Raw genomic sequence first — 13,570 nt, 5'->3', positions numbered from 1 at the left:
AACATATTGTTTAGCAGCAGCATGACTTAACATAGAAGACTGACATAGGCTAAGATTCTTTTCAATTTTTTGTTTGGCATTTTCACTTTTCATGTTGCCCTTTCATTGTAATTGATTTAACTGTATTATAAGCTTGTCCTAAGACCAGACAGAAAATAAATTCGTCAATGAATTAAAATAAGAAGTAATTATCACTACCTTGAGTGAAAATAAAACCAGTCCAAATTAAAAAATCAGGTTTATCTTATATACCTTAAAAACTTATAAAAGGAGAAATATTACATGAAAGTACATATTTTTTGGTGCCATCAGCTTTGACTGTGTTGGGAGAAGGATCTAATAGTTGATGATAACTTTTAAGCGAGGGAAAATAGGTAAGCATTTTGGCAAGACTTCTTAGGAAGAAACTTCATATCTGAGATCTACTAAAATCCAGCAATAAAGGTTATTGAAGGACTTCTAAGGGAACCGCAAATCAAATGATATTTTCATATTTCCATAAAATATGGCAAAAAATAATGTTATATGGAATGGACTCACATGGTAAATTAATACATTTGTATTTATATGTAAAAGTTATGAACAAATATACATTCACAGATGAAAGTACTGCCATTTCAAGATGGCATATAAACAGCTGTGCATATTAATAATAATCTCTCATGTACAAATATCCAGCACTCACAATGAATATTCCCTGAATAGATTTCTATGTTAACTATTAACAGCAGAATGATTTCAATGACCTAAAACAGAACTATTTATGGAAAACATGGAGGCCGTCTCTCAGAACATTACAGAGGACAGTAATACCTTTGTCTCTTAACATAAATGAAAGCTATACACAATTTTGAGCTTAGTCACTCACTTTTAGTCCAAGGATGCTTTAGCCAACTACTCTCGGCATTTTAACAATTACACACTCAGATAAGCAGAGGCCGAGTTCATCAACAATCCTTTTCTCAATATTAAAAATAACAATTCTTTATTTTTATACATTTCAACACTTTCTCTTGACATTTACCTCTTTTTCCTGAATTAAATCTCAACAATCTCAATATCAATAAGCAGTCTCATTACCACGGATATACAATATCTTACTGATATCAAAATATCAGCTGATATTTTCTTCACAATATATACTTTTACCATAATAAAAGAAAAAAAAAACAACTTGTAGCAGTTGAGCCATTTTTCTCATTTGTCTTCTTGAAAGGTTTTGGAATGTCCCCCAAGAAAATGCATTGTATTCACCAATGCTGTCCCACAGCTTTTCTATGCTGCAAGACCTCCTAAAGAAAATTTCTTTTAAACCTTATCCAAGTTACTCATTAAAAATATATTTATATACATATATAAAGGTGCTCTAAATATGTGATATCTGCAAGAGGTTGGCACAATGAAGACAAAGACCAGGAATTAAGGTCTTGCTAGTCACCATGGAATGTTCATCATATGTGTGAAAGGCTCAACTCTGCAGTTATAAACTGTCTTCATCAGTTCATTCAACAAAAAAAGCCAAGAGATATTGGAAGAAGATTATCAGGATAATGTTTCACACATTAAAATTAGCAGATTATTGCCTTTCATGACACCATTCACAGGAAGATGAGGTTAAGATGCATGCAGTAACCACTGCACAATTTGCCAAGGCCAGAGTCTGGGAGCCCAGAGGTGGACGGTAGCAACAACACTACTCTAACAAATATATTTCTAAGGAGAGTGGCCCATTCCTCGCCCATTTGTGGCCAGCCTTCCTTGAGGACTTGGAGGATATTGACGCTCATGCTCCTCCAATTGCTGCATAAATTTCTCCTCTAGCCTCTGAAAAACGTAGATATAAGATGCAAAAATAATGAGAGGGCTGACGATTCAATTAATTCTAATTTTATGACCTTAGATACAACTTCAAACATCCATATTTTCTCAAGACATTCATCAGTTTTACTTTCGAACCATATCCTAGAAATGGTAATTCATTCATGTTCATGAAACAACAACCAATAATTAAAACAATCATGGCACAAAAACACCAGCATACATGATGGTAAATCAAGATATTCTACTGGATATCGAGACTGATATCACCTCACTCAAATTAACCGTGCATCATCAGATGACAATATTTTGAGGGAGTCAGGTTTTTAACACTGTTGCGAGACAACACTAAAAATTTCTAGTCCTAATTTGTTTCACATTGCAATTGCTTCATGATAATCTCATTCTGACAAAAAAAGAGTAGAAACTGCTGTACATATTTCACTTGTTACTTTTTGCACACACAAAAAAAGTTCTTTCTTACAGAAACAGAAAAAATAAGTTTTTTGTCAAATCTCCATTTCTTTCCCTAGTTTCAAATACTGCAATGCAACCTGCAGCAATGGACACTGCCAAAATGGCAATTTTCATCTTTGTGGTTTATTTAATTAAGAGGAAAAATATCAATATTTCCTACAATGAAAAGCTTGGGAAATATTTTTTCCATATATTTTATAAACTTCAATATTCGTGTACTTTTCTAAACCTCGGAAATTGCCATCTACCTTTCAGTTATTCAAATGATCAAAGAATGAGTAAATTTTAATCTTAAAAAGCTATTTGTAATACAAAGGTGTCATTCTCTCTATAAGAAAATACACCAATCAAATATTTGGCCCATGACGAGATAAAGAAAACTGCTGTTTCCCATTCTCATAGTTTTTCGCGTGCTCTTCTTCACTCTTTCGACCGCGGAAGCTAAACGTTCACGTTTAAAAACTGTTTAATGATTCATTGTTGTATTTGAATAAACAATGAGTAAAATGATATATTACACCATCCTAAGGAGCTTCGGCAGAATTTCATACAAATGCCCGAAGTTCAGAGCATTCTACCTTTTTTTGCACTAATAGCAGTCAACATACAACAATGAAACTACTCAGGGCAGTTAGCACTAGAATGACCGAGGGCGGTCAATTGACCGTTTGCGTGTTTCTTTCACCCACCATTTCGTTATTTTTTGATCAATGACGCTGATTTTTTTACTTTTAATATTTTGGACAAATAATGTGAAAATAAAGTTTTTTTGGGGGGAAAAATTCATATCAGGAGAAATGTCAGCTTTTACCTAGAATGACCAAGAGCAGTCAATTGACCGTTTTTATATTTAATACCGTAACTTATATCTCATTGCCGATTCTTGGTGTCAATTTCGTCAAACATCAATATAGGGTGCACTTTACCACACACGAAAACTACTCAAGTTTGACTCTCATATTTTAAAAAAACAGTTTTTAAGCATGATTTTACAGTTTATGTGAAACAGAGAGACATAAGAAAACCCATGATATGTTGCATCATAAAGAGTCACCACTGAGCCTACTAAGTACTCTATGGGCAGTGATTAACGTTCATTCAGCTAAAATTCATTGTTATGTTCGTTTGTAGCTGCTGCTAACCAAGCCAGGCGCCACCGCACCCCGCTTCACCTGCGCATTGCGAAACCTGCAGGGCTGCACGTAAATGCGCAAGGAATATACTTTTCGCAACGTGTCATAACTTGCTTGCCGGTCACTGCCTCTTCATAGACGCTGCAGTTACCCATTCTCTTAGTTCAGTCCACACTGTGGTTATCTCATCATCATCACTGGTCAACAATCCTAGGATTGGTTTGACGCAGCTCTCCACTCAGTTCTCCTATCAGCTAATCTTTTTACACCTACGTATTTCTTCTCTTTTCTTCTCTTCTGTGGTTATCTAGTTCACCAAAACTGGTTATATTCTCCTAGATACATCAATATAAAATATATCTTTCAAATAAATTTGGTGAAAACTTTTTTTGTGCTCAGTTCATTGGAAGAATGGAATTTATTTCAAATGCGACAAAGCATGAACATTTTTCTTAGCTTATAGTAGTTGAAATTTTCACCGGTTGAGGCACAAAGGTGCGTGTTATTTTTTCTTCCCCGAAATTGATGCGGTCTGTTGCACAGAGGCATTTATGGTGATCATTACCAGTTTCCAACACTTTCCCGTCAACTCGTTTGCTTGCACGCAGTCTCGCTTTCCTGTGATTGTCGCTTCCTCTGTTTATTTCCTTCAATATTCCTCCATTCTTCAAGTTCCACAGACATTTTCTAAAACGTGCTCATTGAACATGTTTGAATATATTTCTGGGTCGATCGGCACTCCCTACGTCAGTCTCATTGTCCTGTCGTGCTTGAAGAAGACATGTTACTAAGACGTTCAAGTTTAATCACAGACTCAGAGGATCGATAAAATGAAATACATAACGAAACATTTGGAAAGAATTCTTTCTATCTCCTGGAGATTCAAATACACATCTCATTCCACAATTTCGGTCACTTTATCTACGCACTATCTCTTTTGTTATCTCGTAGTCTACCATGGCATCCTTGATTCATTTATCTTTCGGGTTTTCACCATGTTGTTTGTCATAAGATGACGAAAGTTTCACCTAGATTCCACTAGGCATCTTTAGAAGTGCCGATATCGGCATTTTCTATCTCCTTTGCAACATAGTTTCTGACCCAGAAAAATCCCACATTTTTTTTTAAATGTACAAAAATTAACGTTTTTCGATGTTCCAGGAAAACTTTTTCATTTTAACACTTATGTGTGTCTCCCAAATACATGTGTGAACGCTGTGAACGTAATCAGAAAATTTGCAAACGTGCTAAGAGGGTAAAGAAATACATACCTTGAGACCGAATTTGTAGTGCTTCATTTTAATGCTGTCTTTTTTTATTCTCTTTTCTCTGATGTATGTTTTTAACCAAGAGAACTACAGAAAATAATGTATTTTGAAATGCTACTTGTGTTTTAAAACACATGGCGAATTGTTTTTAACTATGCAAGTGAGGCACATTTTTATTATTCAATAAATTTTTTTTAGGTGCTATAAATATTTTTTTTGAAAGTTCAATTGTTTCCTAAACTAAATCTAACCGCAAAACATAATCAGAACACTTCTACACTCATCAGATAAAAATATGGAGGGAAAATGAATGAAAGAGCACAAGAAAAGGGCGCATGGTCAATTGACCGCTGGCGGTCATTATCGGTCATTCTAGTGTTAAAACCCAGCTGCATTCAATGACTATAAATATACAGTATTTTGGAATAACTAAAGACATTTCTTTAAGCTCACATAAATGCAGATAAAACATGTGTGTTCAAGAATTGCCAAAAATGACTGCAACTGAGAATTTTAGTGATAGAGATATTCGTTGAATCCTTTCACTTACTTGCTTTCGAGGTTTCAATTGTGACTTCCATTCCTTCAGCTCTCGAGCATAGCCCTCTTCCTGTTCCTTCAATTTCATTGTTTCATGCTCCATTAACATTTTTCCTGGAAATAAATTTTTTCCCCATTAATTCTATGGAAAATTTCCCCCCAGCAGGACAATGCAAAAAAAAACCTTTGGAACTTGTTTAGAAATTATCTTCTTCTTGACATAGGCATATGAAAATGCATGCCCTAATACTTGAAGCAATAACAACAAACTGAAAAGCATATGATAGATGCTAGTAAAAACTAATTTTATCCTCTCACGTTTTTCATTTTGAAGCTGTTCAAGCTCCTTGACTGTGGCATCTGAGGTTGCCCGCAACTCCTCAAGTTGTCTTTGATGCTTCCTCTCAAAATGAAGTTGCTCGGCACGATACCGCTTCTTTTCATTTTCCTGGAACTGTTTTAAGAATTGCAAAAAATATTATTATTTACATATTAAAGAAAAATATTCAAGGCTAATAAATATAACTCATCAAGTAATTTATTTAGATGAAGCATTTAATCTAATTATAACTGGAGACTTCAATGTGTAACACAAAAAATTATAATAATAATAATAATAATTTTTATTGTTCTGTTGGTCCAAGGAATAGAACATAGAACATGGTCAAGAGAATATTACAGATAAAAAGAGATACCAAACACACAAAAAACGACACAGATCAATTATACATTATCACACATATATTCGTCTAGATTGTAATAGGCTTTGGATAAAAGCAGCCTTCTCAATTCGCGCTTGAAGGTTGCAATGTTGGACTGAGTTTTTACATGCGGTGGTAATTTATTAAAAATAAGGGAAGCTGAGTGATGAGTTCCCTTTCTAGATAAGGCACAGGGTTGCCTTCTCAGGTGAACATCATTTCTGCGCCGAGTGAAATAATCATGAATGGTAGAGCTCGGACAGAACAAATCAGGATACATTTTGACAAATAGTGCACAATAAAAAATAAACAGACATGGTAGTGTCATTATCTTGAATTTAAGAAACAGTGGCTTTCCTGGAGATCTGATGGAAACAGCAGCAATTGCCTTCAAAGATCTCTTTTGCATGGAGAAGGCCCTTGTGGCAGCACTGGTGTTGCCCCAAAATATCACACCATAAGACAGGTAGGAGTGGATTTTAGCAAAGTAAACTAGCTTTAAGATCTCCACAGAGGTGGTGGGGGCAAGTTTACGAATCATGAAGATACCAGATGAAATTTTTTTGTTCAGATTATCAACGTGGAATTGCCAGTCAAGATTTTCATTTAGAGTTAAACCCAAGAATTTAGTACAGTTAGATTGCTTGATTGAATTATTACTGATAGTTCGGAGTAAAGGGCTTGAAGTCGGGGGAGAAATTTTGTTATGGAAGTGGAGAAAAGATGTTTTGAGGTCATTTAATTGTAAGCTGTTATTATGGCACCATTGACCTATAGTTGAAACAGTAATTTGAGCAGCATTCGTTACTCCTAACAGCGTATCGCTAAGGTTCAGTGTAGAAGTGTCATCAGCATATAGGGTCACCTTACACATAGGTAGGTGATATTTGAGATCATTGATGAAGATGACAAATAAAAGAGGGCCCCTTGTGCTAAATCATAAATAGCAACATAACACAATGAATAGTTTTAATATTTGGAACATGAGATACATTATTTTCATTCATTGGGGAGAAAACAGCAAATAATACTGATTCCAAGTGTTAATTGGTTTAAGGAGATTCATTTGAAAATGGTATAGGGGTTTGCAACATGACATTCAATTTTCCACAATTTGTCTTCTTTCCCTTACAGCCAATAAAAAGTGGTAATTCCTCAGAAAATTTTTAAATGAAGTAGTAGTAGTAAATGAAGTTTTAAATGTAGTTTAGTCACAATGGAGAGGAGGACTAAGTATATCACCAACAAATATGTCAAAATTGATCATGAAAAGATTTCTCTACACATTTTACACACATTCCATTGGGTGGCTTATAGTTGTTCTACAGTATAACTGCAATGCAAAATCTGATGAGACAGACAGTAAATGTTGGGTTTGATGAATGGGGTTCAGTACATGGAGGAGGTTTGTGGGTTGTGCAGTCAAAAGATGAGCTAAGAGTTCACGTAAATTGTTGATGCAAGTCACAAACGTAGCAGCTGCATTTGTCTTCTGCTGAGACGCTTGTTGACAGGATGAGAATTTCTGATTATGTTAACAAATAAGGCAAGTCCTTACTTTATACATCCCCTTGCGTGACTGATAGGATGGATATTAATTTCTGATCACTTCCAGAAGAGCTGGAGAGCTGAAATTTTATACAGAGGGGGGAAAGAAAATTTTCATCACTGCACCGAGTGTGCTAGAAGGACAACACATGTTTTGTCAAGAGGCATGACTGTTTGAGGATTAAGGATAGAAACACTGCTGATTTACCTTTCTTAGTTTATCACGCTCTTCTTCTGGATCTGACGAGTTGGCAGGATTTGGGGAAGGAGGTGTACCACTTACTGCAATCCTCATCGACTCTCTGAACATCATTTCCCTAGCCTTCATCTCTGTGCGAATACGCTTGGGTAGAGCTCGCTTCTCTGCAGATTGGCGTTTCAATAGATCTTCTTCCATTCTTTGGTTCATTCTTCTGACCTGTTCCAATTCTTTCTCATGCCTGGTGAGCATCTGATATAAGATGATGGAAAATGAAAAGTTGATTGCTCAGTACAAACAACTGAAAGCCATATTTTGGATAAAAAAAAGGATACCCACCTGATGTCTCTGCATGAAAAAGATGTCCTTGAGCTGACGTTTGGCTAGCTGTTGCTTCTCATGAATCTGACGCTCTTCAAGCTCCCACAATGCAGACTCTCGCGCTCGCATCAGCTGAAATATGCATTGTATAAGTATCAAAGTACATGATGATAAATCCAGTTTTCACACAGGTAATATTTTAAACTTTTATATGAGTCCCTAAACAGAAAAAAAGGTTATGAACTATTTAATGCAAAGGGATAAAATGAAATTTTGATTATGGCAAGTATTTTAGTCCATATGAAAGGCCTATGCAAAATGTACATGCTGTAATTAGAATGTACAAAGTAATGAAAATGAACAGTTGTTTGATATTGCAGGTCTCCAAAATATATCAATGTCATTTATTATGTAAATTGATAAATTTTGTTACCATACCAGTCACAAATGTTACCATGTAAGTTGCCAATGTTTGTGTTCAACCAACACAAATGGTAAAAATTTTCTGCTCAATGTTAAATGGTTGCTCCGTCAACATGTTGAGATATTTTACAAGCAAGGCATAGGAGCCGTGAATCAGGGACAGGGAGTCCAGCCGATCAAAGCATAAAAATTCATGCATGATTTCCAGTTTTCCAGGGAAATTTTACAAAATTCCAGGTTAATCTTACGTGATTACTGATATTAATACGGATTTTAAAATGTCCAAAATTCTTTCAATACTTTTAAATAATATTATGTATTAACAAGGACTAGGAATAGATTAGTTAACACACATTGTACGTGGAATTAAAAACTTATTCAATGCAAGCCAAGAAGCTGCTTCAACATCCTAAGTAGATGTTGACGTCACCAGGAATTCTATTCTTCGTGTTTTTTAATCTTACTTGAGTCAAGAGAGCTGGACATTTGGATTCTGTTGTTATTTCTGACATTCTATGTCTCAATTTGGCATTAAAAAGTCTACTAAGCTACTGCACTTAAAATTATGACAAACACATTTAAGGCCAGCAATTGGCTGTTGAAATGGAAAAACTTTATGAGATATGAATTTGAAATAAAAGATTTTGAAATTCCAAGTTGAAGAAGATATTCATAAATAATTCATGCATAATTCCAGAAACTTAAAATTCATGCACAATCCCTGATTTACGCTGTCGCTAAAAACCCTGAGGGAGTTGCCAATTGGTGATTCCCTGAATATTGTTTTATCAATATTCCCTGAATGATGTTTTTTTAACCTAGCTCCCACTATGGCACAATCAAGTATTTCTCCATCTCTAAAAATTATATTGACAACGTTTTGCCATGATTTCTACAGAATGGGCTAAAAAAGCACCTCCATTGGGCTATTTATGTCAGAAGTAGAGAGAAAGGTAAATATGTGGCATGGATTGCCCATTACAGGGAATTCATAGGACACTGAATTAGGCCATCTAATCAATGATAAATGGACATATAATAGTGAATCTAAGTTTTAATGACAATATCCATCATAGCTGATTTCTCTTTCCAAAAAATATGCTCACTTAGGCAAAAAATATTTTGGGCGATTTTATTTATAGTAGAAATTTAATGGCAATTACAAATGTAGTCAGCACAAGAAAAGATTGGGATATGGGATTGGGTAAATGGGATTACTTTAAAGAAAAAAGTGGCAAAATGAGGACCCAAATTGTTATGTGAGATATGAGAAATAAAAGTAGGGCATTGTTCATGATAATAAGTACCATACATATGTATGTGATGTAAATTTCTATTTTCATTAAAAGCTGCCTTAATTAGAAAATCGCTGATGGTGAATAGGCCAGACTTATTTTTTAAAATTCACTTCTCAATGAATTTCCACAGATACCTTTTGCTACAGTGGAACCTTTAATTTATGAAGCCAATGGAGCCCAAAGTTCTTTATTTAGTGAAACAGATGGTTTGTATAGGGGACGTCACCTTTGTCTGTTGTCAGTTGCATGCATTAGATCACCCTGAACTGAGCCACAGTCATCTGAATTTTGCAAAATGAACATTATGGGGCAAGGTAATTTCCTATGCCACCAAAAACTTTCAAATGGGATATGAACCCAAAACCCGAACAGCATCCAAAATTTCAAACCAATAGTCTACAACACTATTTTACAACAAAAAAGTTCTTCTGTGCCATGGGAAAATATTTCACACCAAATAAGATGATTAAAATATAAATGATAATCTTGAGAGGAATTATAACTCCTTCCTGTCCCATTTTCATTTTTCATTGGACAAATTAATTAAAATTTTAGAATACAACCAAAGTGTATTGATTTGGAACAATATTAATAGAAAATCCAAATGAATAACTCACTTGCTGCTGCTGTTGCAGGAACTGCCGCTCCATTAAGGCCATTTTTTCCCGATGAGCATCTCCCATGCGACGTAAAGAATTCTCATGACTTTCATTGAGACTTTCAAGAAACTGCTTTTCCTGTAATTTATGTAATTTTTAAGGCTAAGATATATTTTTCCCTATTGCATTGTGAAGGAAATCAAGTACATCACAAATAAGATATCCTTGAATGAAGACACCAGAGCTTAAATATATACAACATTGTATTTATCGTCTCCTAATTTGCAGCATTCTTTAATGTCAGAAATACAATTAGCATTTAATAGTTGAAAACATTGACAATGCATTCAAATCAAATGTTTCATCAGCTAGCCAGAATCTCAGAGAAAGTATTTTAAGGGGTGGTTAAATTTTCAATATCCCTTGCAATCAATTCAATTCTTTCTATTGCTTTTATTAGGAAGTTTTAAAAACGATGAGAAGCATGTTAAATCACCCAGAATTAAGATAAATTTTATAATCATAAGATTCATTCAAGAAGATTTCCAGTTGCCCATTTTGAGTCTAAAACCTTTTCCACCCGAAATACCTAAAATTGAAATATTCCTAGTCAAGATTCCATGGCATACACTTTCATGATAATAACTGACCAAAGTGGGAGAAATATTAAATTGACTCACCCTCTCTTCATGCTCAATTTCCATTGCCTCCTTTTTCCCACGGAAAGCACTCTTCCTCTTATCCCTGGGTAGAAGATCCACTTCCTGTCTCAGTAACCTAAGCTCCTGCTTTAATCCTTCTCGGAATTGCTTCAATTCTTTCTCCTTGAAAGGAAGATAAACATTTTTTAAACACAAAATCTGGAAAATTAAGAAAAATGCTCAGCGTGTCTTCCGTTTAAGGTACTTCTGTTTCACTATAAATTAACTGTGGGTAAAATCAAAACATAATTGTCATTTCACCAAAATAAACTGGACTGATAGAATTTGGAGAAGATAGAGGTAGATTCTTTTGAGAAGTAGCATTCACTGTTTTTTAGGAAATCAGCCTGCACAAGGGAGACGACCAAAGTTAAAATGTCGTATTGTGGCATATTCCCTATAAACTCAATTTGTCCTTAAAAGAACTACTACAAAGCTTGACAGTGATTATTTACTTCAATCTCTTTCAATTAAGGCTCTAGTCTCCTAGGCGAAGTGAATGGTGTACCGTGCGATTACGTCAGAAGGCGTTTCAAGCTGAGTGACTTCAAGCAATATTCCAGACCTTTTAATATCATTTAATGACATTTGTGGAGCACTAGGGGGGTTTTGGCTTCTATATTTGTACTCTTGACAACTAGAGTTTATTCAACACAAAGTAGCATGATGAAAAAATTTCATGCACGTTTCCCATCAAAAGAACACAAAGGAGACACTAGTATTATGTTAAAAAAAGAAAAGTATCTTGAATGAGTTGAGAGGAATAAGAATTCAGACAAAGGAAAACTCTGAGAATCAGAGAAATAAATTAAGGCTAATTCAATACAGATTTTTTTAATGCTTTTCAAGCATGTATGTATCTTTCTTCTGCAAGATTACTGACAGATATACATGAAATCAACATAGGCTCTAAGATATTACAATGCACTCGCCATTTTCCGTAGATAGTTATATTCCCTTAGATCCCCTGCCTTACATACCTGTTCTGCTCGTATTTTTTTTGAGGCCACACGAAGGTCTACTTCTTGTTGCTGCTCTGCCCTTTCCACTTGTTGCTTATGTGCACGTATTTGGGCATCCAAATCAGTCTCATATTGGCGAAGTAAAGTCTGACGATCTTGTTCAAACTTTTTATCCTGAAAGAATCAACAATAAAACTATTAATACTTTATTCTCCAATGAAATAAGCCTCAAAAAGCAGTCAACATCAAATGGGGAAACTTGATTAACTTTCTGACCTTGAGAATGACAAATTCAGAAAATCTAAACATACCGTATTTCTCCGAATATAGTCCCCCCCCCCTAATTTTGAGGCATCAGTTTCGGGAAAAGTTAAAAAAATGCGTTTGAATATAGTCCCCCCCATTACTTTTACCGCAGGCATTTTTGGAAAAAAAGGGGGGACTATATTCAGACGTATATGTTAACTGAATCCTTAATTATTTTGAAAGGCTCCAATGGCTTAACATGACACTCCATCTTATTGGTGGAAAATTTTGTGGAAGTCAAAATTTAGTTGAAATATTCATGCATATGCCTTAGCAATTGACACTAACAACAATTGTAATTTTTATTGACTTACAAAAAAGTCACTTGCATCCAGAGAGGAAATTTCAAAGAAAAAAGTTGAGTGCATACTACTACCAAAATTTCAAGACACAGCAAAACTTCCCAGGTTCCCATGAAAAAATTCACCACAATGATTGTCAGATGACTTTAAAACATGATGCAACTACACATGGATTTTGTTTTAACATAAAAAAACGAAAATGACTGATTAGGTGACTTAAACATATACGGCAAAAAGTTAGGAGTGTTATCTCAAATAGTCAAATTTTTTCCTGATTTCATGTTAACGGCATATTTCAGTAAAACTGTGTCTTTTCAGGACTCTTGGGAACTATAAATCAATGTTTAATTTCTAGGTTATAATTTAAGAGCAATGTAATCCATTTTTAAATCATAGCATTCGTACCTGCTGCTCTTTGCAAAACTGAGCCTTGAGAGTGAGATCCTGAAACTGTTTCTGCTCCTGTTTCTGCAGCATTTTTAATTCTCTCAACTCTTGTTTCCTGAAAGCATGCAAAAACATTAGAAATTGTTGTTTTCCCTATGAGTAAAGTGCAAATGATATTAGTAATAACATCAATGTTAAGTATCACAATAAGGTTAAATTTTTCATAGGAATAACAAATTATTAGGGCTAGGCATGGACTTTTCAGTTAAGTGAGATCAAACTAGATCTAAAAAAAATCTTGAATTTTAAGCGAGATTTGAGCTTGAGATTCAAGATTTACTTCCTCATTCAAGATTTTAATCGTCAGAAGTTCTGGTCATTTCCATTTCTCTATATAAGACATTCTATCCATGCCAACAATTTACCATTTACAAGTAGTACACTAAGTCCTCAACATGTGAACAAGATGCATTCTGAGGCATTACTCTTAAGTTGAAAAACCTAGGCAAGGCATCGAAAAATGTAGTTATCCTGCATAATGCAACACCTCATTACAATTTTGCATCAATTCATGATGGTTACAATGC

General features: G+C 34.7%; 1 protein-coding gene across 2 annotated transcripts in view; it reads right to left on the bottom strand.

The window, feature by feature from the left end:
• Nucleotides 1-224: 224 nt before the first annotated feature.
• The window catches only part of LOC124156280 (serine/threonine-protein kinase 10), a 57,740-nt gene continuing 44,394 nt past the window's right edge, over nt 225-13,570 (bottom strand). For both annotated transcript variants that reach the window (XM_046530727.1, XM_046530726.1), the window contains exons 16-24: nt 13,002-13,098; nt 12,007-12,162; nt 11,006-11,149; nt 10,344-10,463; nt 8,024-8,137; nt 7,694-7,936; nt 5,555-5,690; nt 5,247-5,350; nt 225-1,824 (exon numbers count right to left, since the gene is read on the bottom strand). In XM_046530727.1, the coding sequence (XP_046386683.1) occupies nt 1,714-1,824; nt 5,247-5,350; nt 5,555-5,690; nt 7,694-7,936; nt 8,024-8,137; nt 10,344-10,463; nt 11,006-11,149; nt 12,007-12,162; nt 13,002-13,098 (1,225 nt within the window). In that variant the 3' untranslated portion in view covers nt 225-1,713. The remainder of the gene's footprint in view (nt 1,825-5,246; nt 5,351-5,554; nt 5,691-7,693; nt 7,937-8,023; nt 8,138-10,343; nt 10,464-11,005; nt 11,150-12,006; nt 12,163-13,001; nt 13,099-13,570) is intronic.

This window comes from Ischnura elegans, chromosome 3 (genome assembly GCF_921293095.1).
Source record: "Ischnura elegans chromosome 3, ioIscEleg1.1, whole genome shotgun sequence".
NCBI classification, from domain to species: Eukaryota; Metazoa; Arthropoda; class Insecta; order Odonata; family Coenagrionidae; genus Ischnura; species Ischnura elegans.
Note: the sequence above shows the minus strand (reverse complement) of the source record. Positions and strands in the feature narration are given on the sequence as shown.